This window comes from Magallana gigas, chromosome 1, assembly GCF_963853765.1.
Source record: "Magallana gigas chromosome 1, xbMagGiga1.1, whole genome shotgun sequence".
Lineage (NCBI taxonomy): Eukaryota > Metazoa > Mollusca > Bivalvia > Ostreida > Ostreidae > Magallana > Magallana gigas.
Window position 1 is genome coordinate 41,084,476 of NC_088853.1, and position 18,686 is coordinate 41,103,161.

Consider the following 18,686-nt stretch of genomic DNA (forward strand, 5'->3'; position numbering starts at 1 on the left):
TGACACTCAAATTTTGGTTGTTCATTAAAAATGCATTATACTAAAGCATTAAAAAAATAAAAAAATAATAAATCTAAACAAATTATTACCACACCCTTTTACACCAGTTGGTCATTTAGAATTTGCAATTCTAAAAACAATCGTGACCATACCCATGGTTATGATATATACCATTGAAATGAAATAATGACAAAACAAACGTTTCTCAGCAATAATCACTGACTCTATGATGTATTATTTAAAAGTATGATAACAAACAAACAGAAGAAGTAGTAGACAAATATGAGTTACGTCCCTCCATGACAGGCGGCGGTTTCTAAGGACGCTTGAATGTCGTGAAGCAACGAGAAATCTGTGACGAGGATCGGCGTCCCATTGGACGATATAGCCTTCAACTCGCTGCTGTCAACCTATGGAGACACGTGTTAGTAATTATTTACTCTTAAAGATATTTCATGTAATATACTGAAATAACCAGTGATTAGCAACGCATGTTTAAAAGCAATGGCTGATCTCATGTTGAATTTTTAATAAAATGCCTTCAGCTCGCTGCTGTCAACCTATTGAAACACGTGTTGGTAATAATTTTTTCTATTTGTAAAACTGACTGAAACAGTAACTAGAATCGCATGTTTAAAAGCAATGTCTGATCTCATGTTAAATTTTTAATAAAATGCCTTCAGCTCGCTGCTGTCAACCTATTGGAACACGTGTTTGTAATTATTTCTTTTTCTATTTCATACAACTGACTGAAACAGTAACTAGAATCGCATGTTTAAAAGCAATGTCTGATCTAATGTTTAATTTTCAATAAAATGCCTTCAGCTCGCTGCTGTCAACCTATTGGAACACGTGTTTGTAATTATTTTTTTTCTATTTCAAAGAGCTGATTAAAACAGTAACTAGAATCGCATGTTTAAAAGCAATGTCTGATCTCGTGTTGAATTTTTAATAAAATACCTTCAACTCGCTGTTGTCAACCTATTGAGACACATGCTAGTGATCAATTTCTCTTAAAGATATTTCATCGAATCGGCTTAAACAACAGGTAACTAGAAACGCATGTTTAAAAGCAAAGGCAGCTCTTAAGTTAAACATTGAAATGATACCAAGCGACCTATGAAATCTGCTATATTCGTTTAACACGGTAAACGTAGCCCTGGTCGCCAAAATAGCTACATGTAACACCACTGGTCAATTTCAAAAATCAAAATCATTACCGATGACAGTTCCTATTCATAGTCAAAATTTAACTTACATCAGAGCCCACACCGACGGCGTACACTAGGACCCCCTGATGGTGAAGCAGCTGCGCCTCGTGTTTTGTAGCGGCAGAATCCGCCGACTGTCCATCCGTGATCACGATCACGATCTTTGTTGCGTTTGTTCGCGCGCCGTTTTGTGGTTTGAAGCTATTATCTCGTACAAACTTGAGACCAAACGACGTATTGGTTCCTCCCTTCGAAAAGAAACAACATTCTGCTATATTTATTTTAATAACTGTTTTAACGTAGCAGCAAGACAAACATTTGACAAGTTCTGTACGTCACAATATAGATACACAACTGATGATATATAGATTAGGAGTTCTAGATCTGACGTGTACGAGCACGTGTACATGTAGTAAGTGAATATCTCCTTAAACATTGCGAAATACGTCATCATTTCTTGTGTTTGTATTTGAAAGTTTTCATCTTGTGTGTGTATTTGAAAGTTTTGCTCTACATGTGCACGTACCCGTAGGCGTGAAAAATTTCAACCTACCCATTTACTTGTACAATATTTATAAACTTTCTAATATCGAGATTAAAATTACCGATTCCACACTATGCTATACAGTTTTGCTGCAGAACTTTTCTCACAGTACCTAAATTATACTTCGTTCTTAGTTGCTGATGAAAGCTATTGACTCCAAGCTAGTTTATCCCTTATAAATCAGCGATACCTGCATGTATGATATTTTCTGTATAGCGTTAAGGACATCATGGCGGTTGCTGTAAGTGTTCAGGAAGAAGTCGTTTCGAACATTACTGGAGAATGTGACCGAGCTAAACTGGACGTTTTGTGGACCAATGTGGAACTTTCTGGCAAAGTTGTAGACAAACTGGATCTCTTTTGCAAAGCCTTCAGCTAGCTCACTCTCAGAGGCGTCCAGCAAAAACACGATGTCTGCCGGTTTCTGTCCACAAGCTTCAAGACAAAATAAAGAAATAACTTAAGGTAAATGGAGTTTACTGTGGATTCATCAATATTCGTTAAATACTAAATTTTCGTGGATTTCGTTGTTAAGTTGATCCACGAAATTAAATGTTCATTAAAGTGCAATTTCTATTAACATTTTGTATTGATAGGGTCACTGGCCACGAATTTTCGTATCCACGAAACTATGATTTTCCCTATATCCACGAAAATTGATACCTTTGAATATTAATGAAACCACAGTATGTGCTTAAAATTGACTTAGTCACTTAGATATGGTGATGTACAATGTAGAATAACATATATTTGTTTTACCTGCAATTTTTCTTTCTTTCTTAAAAACCATACTGATAAATGTATCTGACATTTTGCTTGAACACTTATAAAAGTCTTATTTTTGTGGATGTTGCTTTTAACCATGGTGTATGACTATGACTATAGATATCAAACAAGAGACAGAATTAAGTGAACTTTGGTGATATTGGATGTATACAATTTCGTTTATGTTATTGTTTGTTTGTTATCAGTGCATTTTTATGCATTGATTTCATAACAAAACATATAAAAATTATCTGAATTTCAAACCTTAAGCCTTATTGTTAATTCAACAGCAAAAAAAACATGGAAATTTAAAAATGGGCGGTTTTTTTTTTTAAATCATTCGATTAAACAACAGATCAAAAGAACAGCAATATTTAGAGAAAAGCGTTGAATGAAGTGTCTCGTTTTGGAATTCTTGGTTAATCAAGCACTATGATGTTGCGCATGCTTTTACTAACCATTGTATTTAACATATCTTGTCGGAGAAGAGTGTTTTGCATAGCGGAGCCTTTGTATGATTTCATTTTCATTGCGCATGAGTGTAACCCAGATTTCTACAGGAAAAAGTCAAATATGAACTTCCGGTATATGGTTTTAAGAAGAAGATAGGCGTTGTTTATCAATATAAGAGCTTGGTTTGAAAGTTTGACGATATTGTATGTGGAAAAATCATTTAGTGAAGAGATCAGTCAGTTAGACATAGTTTTATTACAACTGTTTACTTTGATTGGCTGTGTGTTTCATAGAAGCATGGGAAAAACTTATCTTTTAGGGGACTGGATTGTCCTCGCCTTTGTTCGACTATATAAATCGTCTTAGGAATGAAAGCTTTAAAAATATGGGGGGGGGGGAATAGAATTTTATTTTACTAAATAATAGTTGATTACTTTAAAAATCATATATACAATTTTATCATTATATATATAGATCTGATGAGCAATTTGGTGTACATCAAGTTTTCCTAAGCTTCAATGAGATATAATATTTTAATGCTGTGTGTTTTTTTAATGAGAAGGAAAAACCACAAAGTTAATCTTAATGACAAGAACATGACATGCATATTGCATTTCTATCGTCCAATTGTATTGTTTTCGTGAAAAGTGAAAACGTCTTCTTTTGTAGATACATCAGTAAATTTAAAAAACAAATTCAAAAAGTTATATTAAAAATATATAAATGATTTGTTCTTTCATTTTAAAATACAATCTACTATTTATAACAAAAAAAATGATAATGTATCAACGTGCATGTTTCATATTTCAACACGCCTATTCTTCATTTTTACTTGTCGGTACTGTAAATAGATAGTTTCTCAGAATTTTATAACAGTTTCAACAATTACAGGCAAAATACAAATGTTACAAAATGTCCATTTACAGTAGACCAACTTTCATTCGCATGCAAGAATTTTCGCGAGGTTAGCGGGAGCCTCGTCCTTGCGAATATAACTCGCCGCAAAGTACTCTAATCTCTCTGAAATATGTTGGGTTGTTTTTCAGATAAGCTTCATGTTGATCACAAAAATGATACACCGCAAACCAAATTATTCCCAATAAATCGCAAATTAAAGTCGCGCACACAAAAGTTGGTGAACAGATTAGTGTATAACTAGTATATACTACCTTGTTTGACTGTTGTCGTAGGAAGGGCTGAAATTATAGAAACCAAATTTGTAAACAAAAAGAGTTCAACACATCAATTGGGCAAGGTACAGTTCTGTGTAAAAATAAGATGGAAAGTAAGAAACTAAACGTTCTGGGGGAAAAATTGATTTTCTAATTTAATCTATTTCACAATGACTGTGACAAATGAAACATCTTTGAAATGCACAAATAGTTTGACCTGGCCCCGGTGCCATAAAAGTTAGACAAGCTCACGTTTGATCTCGGTCTCACTTTTACCAGTGGAAAAGTGAGACTGAGATCAAAAGTGAGCTCGACTAAGTTTTATGGTACCGGGGCCTGATACAGTACAACGGTAGAGATTAGTCAAAATGTGAAATCACTGTGACGTAAAAAATGACGTCATTATAATGGTTGGCCATAAACTTACTTGTGGTGGTCGTTGGCATTGGAGTTGTTGTAGGTGGAGGAACTTTCACTGAAAGCAAAAGGGAAAAAAGTCACATATACATGTACGATAATTTAACGAGATTATAAGCGCATATGAGGCGTTTTCCCCATTAAAGCGAATTTGTTTTGAATCCATTAATATGCCATTCTGTGTAAGTTTCAGCAAGAAAAGATGTACAACTGCAAAACTTATTTGACATACATTTGCAAATGGCGTCTACAATATTCGTATGGATCGCTGCTAGGTCATTTGTTGACGAAATCCTGTACACGTGATCTCTATCTGTGGCGATCTGCTGCAGTTCTTTAAAATCAACTGAGTGCCCCATTCCTATAACAAACACCTCCACACCCATATTGTGGAGCTGGTGAGCTGCTCTTATGGTCTGGTCGGGCTCAAGAGACCGACCGTCTGTTAGAACAATGGCGATTTTGGCAGATTCAGAACGAGGCCCATACGTCACAGCCTGGTGGCCATGATGGCCGTGATGAATGTTGTGACTCTTTACCTGGAAAACATGGTGCGCCAGTTCGTTCAATCCCGTATGTGTGTTGGATTCCCCGTTCATCCAATGGATTCTTGCAATCGCGTTTAAAAGCGAATCCTTGTCGGGGTACTGGTTGAAGAGGATATCAGTTCGTGACGTGGTTGCAAATTGAGACACGGCGACCATCGTGTCGTTAGGGTTGATGGCAAATTCGTTGGTCACCATAGAAACGAAGTTGCGTTCGTTGTCAAACTGTGCTCCAGACTCGCTCCCAGACGAATCGATGAGAAACGCAATGTCCGCCGGATAATCTCCACAGACTAAAACAAACCAACGCCATCATGACTTTATCAAGTCAACTTAGAGAGTGTTTTGCTCTTTTGAACTTCTGATGATAGAAGAATTCGCAATTCAATTTCAATGATTCCAAAAATTGTGAAATGCATGTAAATAAATATTGATTTTTTAATATAAATAATGATTTTTTTGAGGGTGGTCACGTGGTATGGTCAGGGTGTAGTGCGAGAAAAAGAGCTCCGCTGTTTTTATTTAATAATTCATATAAATTACGCTTCACAAACTATTTTGAGTGCACAGTGTGGACTATACTGGAGTACGAACGACTGGACAGCCGTTTAAAGTGTGTTCGAGTGGAAATATTGAGGTATTTACTAATTTTCCTGCACGAATAGATTGTCGTTTCAAAATGTCGACAGAGACCCCGATGAGCTTAAGGAGACCGGAAAAAAAAACTGACAAAAAAACATTGGACAACCCTTTGAAAACATCCGAAAAAAGGTACGTGCAGTTGAATTTAAATTCAGCATCGACTTCTATTAAAAATTCAGTGGTATCAGATAAACAACCTCAAAAAAAGCAACGATCAAGTAGTTCAGACATAGATACCCTTAATGGAACCCCAGATTTGACCAGGGACTTGAACAATATTCAACAAAGCCTGCTCGAAATTCGTCAAACAATGGTAAACAAATCTGAGTTAAAAGATATTGTGAAATCTGTTATTGCCGAAGTGAAAAGTGAGTTAAAGGATGAAATAAAAAAAGAAATTTTGGCAGAAGTTAGTGGAGATTTAAAAAACAACTTGAAATCAGAAATAACGGATTCGGTCAGGGAAAATTTCGATCTAAAAATAGACAAAAAAACCAAAGAATTTGAATGTCAAGTAAAAGAAGTGTCAGATGGTTTCAATCTGGATTTCGACACTTTACGCGAAAAATTACATGAACAGAATAAGGAACTCAGATCTTTGAAAGAAACTATTAAAGAGTGCGAAGAAATTTCAGTAGACGCCTTAAAACTGGCGAACCAAAACCTCCAATATTCCCAGAAAAATAACATAAAGTTCATGGGTTGGAAAGAACAAAAAGACGAAAATCTTAGGATGGATCTATGTACCATTCTGAAAGAAAAGGCCGGTGTAGCTCTAGACCCCAACGATGTGCTGGAGATACACAGATTGCCTCAAGGGAATCGCGGTGGAATAAGACCGGTGATTGCAAAATTTAAGTCCACAGAAGTTAAGGTCAAAGTCATCAAAAACCGATCAAAAGAAGAAATCAAAAAATGTTTCACCATGTACGACCACATAACCCCAATGAACGCAAAACTAATTCACGATTTGAACAAGAACCCACAAATTCAATCCGCATGGTTGTACAATGGAAAAGTTTTCGCTCTTGATAAAGACAATAAAAGGCATAGATTTGACATATTTGACAATGTGAACATGAAGGTGAAGCATTAAATATCAGCGATGTGCCAGCGGAGCCTTGTGTGAAGACATTTCGATCGGGATCGATTTTGGGTGACCGGGATCGGAATGCACATAAAATCTTGTAACTTTCGTTTTTGCGTGTGTAACTTTCGTTTTTGTGTATGGAAGTGTGTGAAATGGCGATGTGTGAGCTTGGGTGAAAGAATAATTTTTGAAAAGGTATTTAGGATATGTTGTTGTTTACATAAGTTATCTTATTACTTTTTATTTCTTTTTGATGTAACAATAAATGGCTGATTTGATAAAAATAGCATCAGTGAATTGTCAAGGTTTACATACATCTTCGAAAAGGCAAGACGTACTAAATTTTTACAAGAAACAAGGGTATTCAATATTATGCTTACAGGATACACACTTTACATCTGAAATTGAACCATTTATTGAAACGCAGTGGGGATATAAATGTATATTCAATTCATTTCGGTCGAACTCAAGAGGTGTCTGTCTTCTTTTTAACAATAATTTTGAATTTAAAATACACAATGAAATTAAAGATAATGAAGGAAATCTTTTAGGGATTGATATAACCATCGAGGAGAATCGTGTTACTATTATTAACATATATGGTCCAAATTATGACAGTCCATGTTTTTACGAAGAAGTCCGTGATATTTTTTTGAACCTAGATAATGACTATTTTATACTTTGTGGAGATTTTAACCTTGCTTTAAATCCTGTGTTGGATACAGAAAACTATATCAATGTTAATAACCCAAAAGCAAGGGACAAGGTTCTTGAACTGATGAAGGATTTACAATTAGTTGATTACTACAGGATTCTAAATCCTAGCAAAAAAATATTTACTTGGAGAAAAAGAAATCCTCTAAAACAAGGCCGACTTGATTATATACTAATATCTGAAAGCCTGTCAAACATGGTAGAAACAATTTCTATTAAACCTGGTTATAGATCAGATCACTCTGCAGTACTTTTAGAGTTAAAATTCAATAAATTTGTAAGAGGCCGTGGGCTATGGAAGTTTAATAACAGTCTTCTGACAGATAAAACTTACATTGAAAAGGTTAAACAAACTATTCATAAAGTCCAAGATCAATATCTACATGATGATGATATAAATCACAGTATTTTTCTGGAAGTTTTACTTATGGAGATCCGTAGTATTACAATTTCATATTCTTCATTTAAGAAGAAAGAAAGAGATAAAATTGAAATTACCTTACTGAAAGATATTGAGAATATTGAGTCACAGTCTGATATTGATTTTGAGCTTTTGCATGAAAAAAAGTCTGAACTTGAAAAAGTTCGAAAAGAAAAGTTACAAGGTCATATTATAAGATCCCGGGCTAAGTGGGTAGAAGAAGGAGAGAAACCAAGCAAATATTTTTGCTCACTAGAGTCTCGAAACTTTCTAAATAAAACTATTAAAAAAGTTGAAACACACAACAATAACACTATATATGATCAAAGCAGTATCCTTCATCAGGTCAAAACTTTTTATGAATCTCTTTTTTCTTGTAAAGACTCAGATCTTCTAGATATTAATCTTGAAGATATAATAAAAACTGACATTCCAAGGTTAGATACATCCACTTCAATATCCCTTGAAGGCGATATATCGGAAAGTGAGATTTATAATGTGTTGAAAAATATGAAAAATAACAAATCTCCAGGGAGTGATGGTTTTACTGTTGAATTTTTTAAGTTTTTCTGGAAGGATTTCAAACATTACATTGTGTCTGCGGTTAACCATATTTTTGTTAAAAAAGAGCTCCCTATTTCACAAAGGCTAGGAATTATTACATGTCTACCAAAAGGGGACAAACCCAGACAATATTTGAAAAACTGGCGTCCAATTACCTTGTTGAATGTACTATACAAATTAATATCAGGATGTCTCAGTTATAGAATTAAAACTGTTTTAAATTATTTGATATCAGAAACTCAATCTGGTTTCATAAAAGGTCGTTATATAGGAGAAAATACCAGATTTGTTTATGATCTAATGTCTTTTACTGAAACAAAAAATTTACCTGGTTTACTTGTGCTTATAGACTTTGAGAAAGCTTTTGATTCCATATCTTGGAAGTTTATTTATAAAGTTTTAGAATATTTGGGTTTTAGGGAAAATATGATTACATGGATAAAAATTTTAAATACACGGATCAAAGCATCAATCTTGCAGTGTGGTTTCCTTTCAGAACAAATTGATATAAATAGAGGATGTAGACAGGGGGATCCTATTGCTCCATATTTATTTATTCTATGTGCAGAAATTTTAGCAATTCTAATAAAACAAAATACAAATATCAAAGGTATTGTGGTTAATAGTAAGGAACATAAGATTATCCAATATGCAGATGACACAACTTTAGTACTTGATGGTTCACCAAATTCACTTTTTGCTGCACTCGACACTGTAGATTTTTTTTCTACTTTCTCAGGACTAAATATCAACAGCTTGAAAACAAAAATTGTTTGGATTGGTGCTAAAAAATTTTCTAAGCAAGTATATCACCATACTAGATGGAAACTAGTGTGGGGATGTACAACATTTAGTTTATTGGGAATAGAATTTTCTGTAGATTTGGAAAAAATAGTTAACTTAAATTATGATATCCAAATACCAAAAATTAAAGCTATGATACAACAGTGGAACAGGAGAATACTCACTCCCATTGGTCGAGTCACTGTAGCCAAAACATTACTTTATCCAAAGCTTAATCATCTTTTTATATCTCTCCCAAACCCGAATAAAGAAACATTATCTTTTTTAAGTAATCTTTTCTATGAATTTATATGGAATTCAAAGGTTGACAAAGTGAAGAGACAAATTATCACCCAAGATTATTTAAAAGGGGGATTTAAGATGCTAGAAATTAACAATTTTTTAAAGTCATTAAAATGCTCCTGGATTAGGAGACTTTTTAAAGATAAGAAACCATGGATGGACATCTTTTTTGAAATCCATGGCAATGAGGTTACAAAAAATATGCTTGATTTTGGTGACAAATATATGCATAATATTGTGAAACATAGTAATGTTTTCTGGAAAGATGTATTTCAGTCATACTTAACAATATTTCAAGCTTCGGATAACATAATATTTAAGCAAAAATTCTTTTCTATGCCAGTTTGGTACAATACAAATATATGTGTTGGTAATGAAACAATTTATGTCAAATTGTGGTATGAACATGGTGTAAAAATAGTTAGTGACTTTTTGAATAATGATGGAACTTTTTTATCACAACATGATTTTGAAAAGCAATTTAGCTTGACAAATATTTGTACTATGCAATTTAATAGTGTTATCAGTGCAATATCTAAGTTTCTCAAGACCATGTCAGTTAATAGATCTGATGTGAGTAAAGATTTTTCACCATTTATTCCTTTTTATTTTGAATATATACTGTTGAATGAAAAATGTTCCAAAGTTTTGTATCAACTCATTAATAGTAAAGATATTGTTCCAAAGGCAATTCAAAAATGGAACACTGAACTATCACTTCACTTAGATATAAATGATTCTGTGAAAGATTTTTTTAAAATTTGTTTTAAGACAACAACTGATACTTCAATACAGTGGCTACAATACAGAATTCTTCACAGAATTCTTCCAACAAACTATTATTTAAAAAAGATTAATGTTATTTCATATGATGTATGTACTTTTTGTAAGGAAAATGTGGAAACAATTCAGCACGTATTTATGACATGTTCAGAAATACTTCCTATATGGAATAATCTTAGTATGTACATTTATAGGAAAACTTCAAATAGAATTGGCTTTAATGTTAAAAATGTACTATTTGGTGAACTTCCTTTCAATGGTTACAACAAAGTAGTTAATTTTATAATTCTGTACTCCAAGCAATACATTTTTAATTGTTCAAAACAAGACAAAAAACCTGACATTGTTGGAATGTTACATCATCTGTCATTTAAATATAAAGTTGAAAAATATATAGCTATCAAATCATGTGAGATTACAAAATTTAATAAACTCTGGGTAAATTGGAAAAACATATTTGAGATATAATTTTTAAACATGGTAAACAACTGTACTATTTATATTTGTATATGTGCGTTTATATATATATATATCCTTTATGTTTGCTCTTGAAGAGAAGGTAGTATGTAAGAGAGAGAAAGAGTGTGAAAGTGAGAATGCCAAAAAAAATTCTTATATATATTACCTTCTTTATGAAATCATATATGATTGTGAAAATGAAAACAAAAAAATAAATTATAAAAAAAAAAAAAAAAAAAAAAAAAAAAATATTGATTTTTTTCTTTGAATTTTTTTTTTGAATTTTTTTTCAGTTTTGCATGTTCTGGTATACGGATGAGAAATAAATTTAATGCATTGTATTTTTGGTTTCCCTTTTATCACAAAACCTACAAAGTTTGATCAACATTCTACAAGTTTCACTTTATACTTGATACTGAAAATGCATATTTACTCTAAGCACCTCTGTTTCAAACAAATCGTAAGGTACTGTAAAATCATTTATTTACGGGGGGGGGGGGGGGGGGGGAGGGGGGGGGCGATTTTCGTGGATTATGAGTTTTTTGCTTATTCGTGGGTATGTAATTTCCTGGATGCATCGGTGTTCAGTTTTAGTAAGAAAGATTACTCTTTCTGAATTTGTTTTCGTTGAGGTTGTAAATTCGTGGGGGAGGACTACCCACGAATACCACGAAAATTGAGCCACCACGAATTCTAATGTTTACACAGTATCATAAAGTATGTCGATAAATGAATTTCCAGCCTCAACATTTTTTTAAAGTCTGGATTATTATTGTAAAGAATAATTTGACTGAACCTTTTTAGTGCAATTCAATAGTTTAAAAAATCAAATCCTAAACAATCACTTACATCGAGATAGAAAAACCCCAAAATTGAATATTAACTTTGTAATCAAGATATCTTCGTTGTTCCATTTTGCATGAAATTCATAATTAAAAAAAAAAATGCTCAAATAATCAGAAACATCTCGATAAACAAAAGAATGGCAGACAGTTAGACACAGACACAAAAGATTTTTAATCAAAGGGACACAACTCACGAGTACAAGTCTTATCCACCAGCTCCACTTCCAGTGTGTGGAGAAGGTCAAAGTTGTTGACCACGAAGCTGTGATTTCTGTCGGTAGCGATGATGTGGAGCTCGTTCACGTCTATGGCGTTCCCTATACCGATAGCGATGACCGTTACGTTGGGGACGTTGTGGAGTGCCATTGCCGCCTGTACCGTCTTTGAGTTGTCATTGGATCGTCCGTCTGTTAGCACGATGACGTATTTGGCAACGTTTGGTCGAGCGCCGTGATTGGCTGTTGCCAAAAAAGAAAAAAACATATAAAGAAATGTACGTGTGTAATTTCTGGCTTGTTGCCAAAAAACATAAAAAAAAAAAGAAACAAAAGAAATGTACGTTCGTTATTTAAAATAAAGAACAACAACAAAAAAAATGACAAGAATAGAAAACAAAAAAAGAAGTGGCAATTGTATTCATATTTCACATAAATCATTTTGAAAAAATGAACTTATCCTTAAAACCAAAGTGATAATAAACGATGACTACAATTCGCAAAAATATATTAATAAAGAGTAAAATGATTTCATCTGAATTGAATTAAGGAATCGAGAGAGAAATTTTAAGCAATTACATAACCTGCTATATGGGTTTACTCTGGAATGTATGCTATCCTTACAACCTCGTGAAAAATAAGAATGCATTTAATTAATGTTTTGATAATCTTTTTTCAACAAATGCTAGTTTTCCTTGATGGAAATTAATACATGACTTGCATATTCCACGAAATACTGAAGCTACGCCAGAATTATCACTTCCTAATACTAGAATGTTTGCAAGCGTATGAATTTTTTTTCTTAGAATTTAAATATGCAGCATTAGGGAGTATAGATAGATCTGTGAACGCATTCATTTGTTGGTGTATAATTATTTGTTTCCTACCGGCGTCACGAGAAGACCTACAGTAGTAAGTTGTTAGAACTTGTTTCTGTTCCTTATGAGTAATCAATAAAATATGTTCAAAACATAATAATTTTGTTAATCATTACCTTGTAGTACATTATTCCGGACAAAGTTCAGCCCCAGGTCAGTGTACGTCTCACCGTCCGAGTACTGGATCTTATTGATGGCGTCAAGAACGCTCGCCTGCGTCGCATGTTCGTTCAAGTAGAAGTTCTTATGGACTCCGGTAGAAAACGTCACAGCGGCAAACTGGGCTTTGTCCGCCCCTACCTCGAAATTGGACGTAAAGTTAGAGATGAAGGCGAGCTGGGTTTTGAAGCCTTTGGTCGTCTCACTTCCGGAAGAATCCAACAGGAATACAAAGTCCGCCGGAACAAGGTCACATTCTGGTTAAAAATGAATAATTTGATTACACATTTTATTCATGAAATAACGGTAAATTTATTTACAGTTTTTTATATAAAAAAAAAAAATGCCGGTAAATTTATTTACAGTTAGATAGGGCATCGAGTCGAATCTGTGTGTGAATTGTACAAAGGCGTGGTTTCTCTCGGCATTGGTCATTGCAATTTCATTCCATAGTCAAACTAAACGTATAATTATATGAAGACTAGATACCAAGTCCCTGCATTTAACTTTATGATACATATTTTTACTGTACGGCACTGTTGTTTGTTATCAGAATATTCGAAGAGCTGAATAATATGATTGAGAAAAAAAACAACCAACCCCAAACCCCATTTATTTTTTATTTTTTATTTTCTTTGAAGTTTGAAATAATAAAATAAAATAAATTTCCGGCTTATAAAATTAAAGGATCAATCGAATTTACACGTATAAAGAAAGATAAAAATAAATCTACAGTTCAGCGACAAATCACGAAATGTTTTTATCAAGATAGTGTTACAACACCTCGCTAGATCTTAAAAGTCAATAACAGAATATTTGGAATTTGGACTAAGCAATTTAGGATATAGCTTGCATTCGATGAAATTGCCGATGTTTCACTTCTGAATGTATTTCTTTGCCTATTGCAACCAGAACAAAACAGTAATGAAGTTTTTTTTTCGAAGACATTAAATACGGTAACTATTCTGGTGTATTTAAATGACACATTATTTAAGGAATGAATTCAATATTTATTTGTTTTATACGATATAAAATGGTTTGGGGTAGTTTACGCGTAAACTTTTTCAAACCATTTTATATCGTGTAAAACTAATAAATATTGAATTCATTGCTTATAATTTAATTTTTTTACTCTTCATTGTAGATAAAAAACGGTCATTTGACCTTCAAAATGACGTAAAATTGTACTTAATTCAAACGAAACGTTGGGCGTATTGATACGTTTTTGACGTTAGTCATACTATGACGTAGGCAACATTCTTTATACGATATAAATAATTTTTTAGCCAATCAGAAAGTGCGTTACAACCAGAATTAAATTATTTCAGCGTATTCTTGTGGCAAACATTTGATGGCTTTTTTAACCACACATTTTTATATTCCTTTGAGAAAAGGGGTAATTATAACCTTCATTTCAGTTATTCCTCTTGATAAAGGGTCAATGATCCTTATAATCCCGTTTTTAGTACAACAATCAAGCGTTATAATGATAAACTTTATTTCTCACGTTATCCACCATGTGCCCCCTCTCCGGATCTTAATTACTCGGAGTTTTTGCAATATCCCCTTGATTACTGCTGTAACCTATAGTACATGTACATATTATATGTAACTATTCCAGTTCCGCATGTCACAACAGATGCAGGACTTCACATTGCAACAGAGCCCACTGATTTTAATAATTTTCTTTCAGCTTTATAATGAAATATAAAAAAAAAACGTCAAAAAAACTAACAATGTTGGTAAGTCTTTATATTTTTAAGGCACTGACCTGCTTTGTATAAAGCCTGAGTGAAGCCAAGAACCAAAAGTAAGCTAAATAGCCGTAAGGTCGCCATGTTTTGGGCCACAGTTCTATAAGAGTAGATTCACCGCCGCGTCTCGAAGACCAAAAGAGGCCAGTCAGTTCACGTACAGACGATAAAAACCTACACGTCGACTAATTCTGTGCGGCGTTGACTTATACAGGCGGTCCATACTATTATTTATATGATATTATGATGTCTTATTGATATCCAGGCACGTAGCATCGTTCAATCCTATTTCCCTTATTTTCATATTAATTTATTAATTTTTTATATGCTCCCAAAAAAGTGGGGGGCTAACTCCATGATAATTCAATTTCTTTTTTTATATGTAAATTTTGAAAAATTAGCTACGTGCCTGATATCATAATTTTAAAGTCGTGTCTACTGCATGATACGTTCAAACTAAACCAGAAAAGTCAGGATAAAGATAATTTCAAATCAGTAAATGATCAAATGAAGCACAATACCTGAACTATAGCTGTATGAAATTATAGACATTGTAAGTATAGAACCGTGTCCTTAAATTTGCATGGTGCGTATATATTTGAGAAGAAAAGATATGTTTAAAAATATATTAAAAAAATATTCAAAATTTAAATTAGAATATGTTAATACCTCTGTTACAAAATAACAGTTTATAGGCAAAAAAAAGATAAGACTAGTTAAAATTTAAGGTAGGCATGATTGGTAGTTTATTGACAACCCAGTCTTTTAACAGGCACGTAGCATCGTTTTTTAAAAACGGGGGAGCGTTCTGTGCCTATACATATATAGCTTCAACTTTAGTTTTAGTGTTTATTTCTTTCATTTTACTTCAATTGTTTACATGCTCACCATAAAGATTGGGACGGGGCAACTCCATGTTCGTTCACTTTATTTATATTATCAAATCAAAGAAAATGTTTTTTGTGAGAAAAAGTGGGGGCCAGCCCCCCCCCCCCCCCCCCCCCCCCGGTCCTTGCGATGCTACGTGCCTGTCTCTAGAAAAACTCTTTAGAGACGAAATCCTTAGGGCGACCTATAATTTACATGTGACATGCATGGCACTTTAATGTACATGCAGCATTTACTACGCGTACATATACATGTATACAATCATGTAGATCTAATAATATGCATTTATAGATATGACAAATATAATATTGCTGCCTTTTCATGATGCATATAAAATAAAATTATCAGGACTACGGTCGTGTCTTTGCATTATGCCTATCAGTAAATGGGGTTATGAACAGACGAGTTCAGTAACTCTTTGCATGTTACCGATAATAGACACAAGAGAATTATCTCATGATTAATTTATAGTAAAATGTAGGAGAAGGAAATCTAGAAGTGCTATCAACCCTAGATAATAATTCAATTCTGGTTGTAACACGGCATTTGATTGGATTGAAAAATGAAGCTAAATTTGTATAACCTGGTTTGCATGTCACAAGACGCGTCACACGTAAACGGAAACTGCCTTAAACCAGGTTATATTCGTATAATATTGGTAGACATTCACATGTAGCTAATTTTAAAAATAATAAAATATAAATATATGTTTATCGATTGATTTAGTCTTTAGAGGAATGATTTGAATGCTTGAGAAGGCTGCATTTGTAGATACCCAGTAGACCTAGATAGTCAACAGACTTATAGATATGATATATATAATATTACAACCATCAAACCTACATTGTAGATAGCTCACAAATTATCCATAAGACCTAGCTAGTTCACAAATTACATTTCAGACGTAGAGAGTTTACCTAATAACCTTCATACCTGCTCATGAATTTGAAAAATAATAGTATTTTCGTCATATGCTTTATTATCTAGTAAATTAAAAATCCATCTTTTAAATTAAAAAATCATGTTTCTTTATCTTTAAACATAGCTATGCTTCTAAAAGAATTTTTTCTAGTCCAAAAAAATGGACATTCAGTCTTCTTAAGGTGTATTGACACATGGAAAACCATACGGCGATGCCATAATATATTTGAAATGTTTTTTTAAAAAAAACCTCTGAAATGCGTCAAAAGTGTTTAGAGTCCTTAACGCTCAGGTGTTTTTATCTCAGAGAGCCAAATGCAAATGACGGTAAGTCCTATTGATTGAGGATACAAATACATTCTTCTAAGAAATCCTCGTCATGATTCTGAATATTTGTAATTTCCGAGGATGTGGAAAATAACTTAATAAGTTACTTACCTAGTATATAGAACAGAATTCTTTTAAACTTTTACCAACCATAATTTTAGGATATATATAATGTAGAATTGGCCATTTTCTCTTTTATTTGTACGAACGTGCCAAACGAGTTTGCAGGCACGTAGCATCGTTGAAAGTGGAGGGGCCAGACTCATCCAAAAAAATATTGACAAGCATAAAAAAGCAGAAAAAAGACAACTTATGGAAATCTTTAAAATCCTAATCCGGGGGGGGGGGGGGGGGGGGGGGCATAGTATATCTAGACCTTCAATTTCACTCGTATTTTCAATTCTTATACGCTCCCAAAAAAATTGGGGAGGGTCAACTCCATGATGATTTAATTTTTTATATGTAAATTAAGAAAATGGTTGCTGCAAGGAAATGTGGGAGGGGGGGCTGCCGCCCCCCCCCCCCCCCCCCCCCCCGATGCTACGTGCCTGGTTTGTATTTGTACAGATTTGACAGCTATATTAAAATATAAAAGTAGATCATGACTTGTACAATGAAACTGAACGATACCATTAACGCGTAAAATAATTGTTTCATATCTGCCTAAATTCAGTTACGCAACCAATGAAAGTAAATTTTAAAAAAAAATATGTAAAATACTAGTAAAACGAAATCATGTATTTGAAAGAAGTATTATCTTCTTTTGGATGAGCAGCCATTTTTGGAAACATTTGTATAACATGAATTGAAAGATGAATGATAACACGTTTGATTCACGTAATATGTTTCACATGTTTAACATTTGTATATTTAAACTCACCCATTTGTCAAAAATGATCCGGTTTTTTTTTCAGTATCCTCGCAGTTTTTTTTCCATCCGACTTCTTATCTAGCTTCAAAAAAATTAATTCTAAATCTTACCAGCTTTAAAATCTGCTTGAACAAAAACCAAAGAGGCTTGAACCAACAGGAATGCAAAAACTCCGTTCATTGTATTAAATATGGCTGTTCAGTGTTCAAATCCTTAAGGTGTTTTGACATTTAATTCAGCGGGCAGCATGCAAATCTATATATATATTATATAATATTGTTCTACTAAAAATAGATAGCAAGGGTCATTTGAAATAAAAGGGGGGGGGGGGGGGGGGTCAGTGACGAGCATTACGTGAGCCAATCAAAGGTCACGAGAAGAAGGCGTGCAAATGTGCACGTTGTAGAGTCTTCACATGCGCTAGTTTTCATTGTACAACAAGACTATTTGAAAGTTATAGTTTACTGACTCTGTGTACTCAGTAACGTATCTATTTTAGGAAAAAAATGTGACAGAATGGAACTATATGAACTTTTGTAATAAGAAATGGGAAGATTAAGTACAACAGGTTATTTTTGATAAGAAAAATTGTGAAAAATCGTAATTAGTCTGTTAAATACAGAAATAATTTGAGTTGCATTTATCGATTAAAGCTTTTTTGACTTTTGTTTCTGTTTAGTTTTGTTTTTAGTTTTTTAGCTTGTATTTTTCAATTTTTAATTTACTCTGAGAGCATTCGCAAATAGTGTTAACAAGGTAGGCTATATATGGTAACCTTATTGAACTCCAATGTGGAACCTAAACTAATCAATGTTTTCAGCGACGAAAAACAGAGGCTACCGAAATCCACTGAAGCGATCCGTGTATTTTTTTCTTTAATGCTTCATGATATTTGCATGCACTATATGTATAATTCGATTTATTTCTAAAGCAAATAAAGTACCCCCCCCCCCCGCTTGTTT

The 18,686-nt window shown here is 33.4% G+C and overlaps 1 protein-coding gene across 3 annotated transcripts; it reads right to left on the minus strand.

Annotated features, from left to right (window-relative positions):
• Nucleotides 1–197: 197 nt before the first annotated feature.
• On the minus strand, nt 198–17,988 carry LOC105344069 (cartilage matrix protein). Of its 3 annotated transcripts, none has more exons than XM_011451651.4 (9): nt 17,835–17,988; nt 12,921–13,220; nt 11,906–12,169; nt 4,795–5,400; nt 4,573–4,620; nt 4,143–4,169; nt 1,946–2,190; nt 1,259–1,459; nt 198–410 (listed from the first exon to the last, which is right to left on the minus strand). In XM_011451651.4, the coding sequence occupies exons 1-9, from the start codon at nt 17,902–17,904 to the stop codon at nt 288–290; spliced, it is 1,884 nt and encodes a 627-aa protein (XP_011449953.3). In that variant the 5' UTR covers nt 17,905–17,988; the 3' UTR covers nt 198–287. The 3 variants fall into 3 exon arrangements, with proteins under 3 accessions (XP_011449953.3, XP_011449961.3, XP_065923295.1); XM_011451659.4 differs by lacking the exon at nt 17,835–17,988 and adding an exon at nt 14,735–14,894; XM_066067223.1 differs by lacking the exon at nt 198–410 and adding an exon at nt 793–840.
• Between the last annotated feature and the right edge of the window lie 698 nt (nt 17,989–18,686).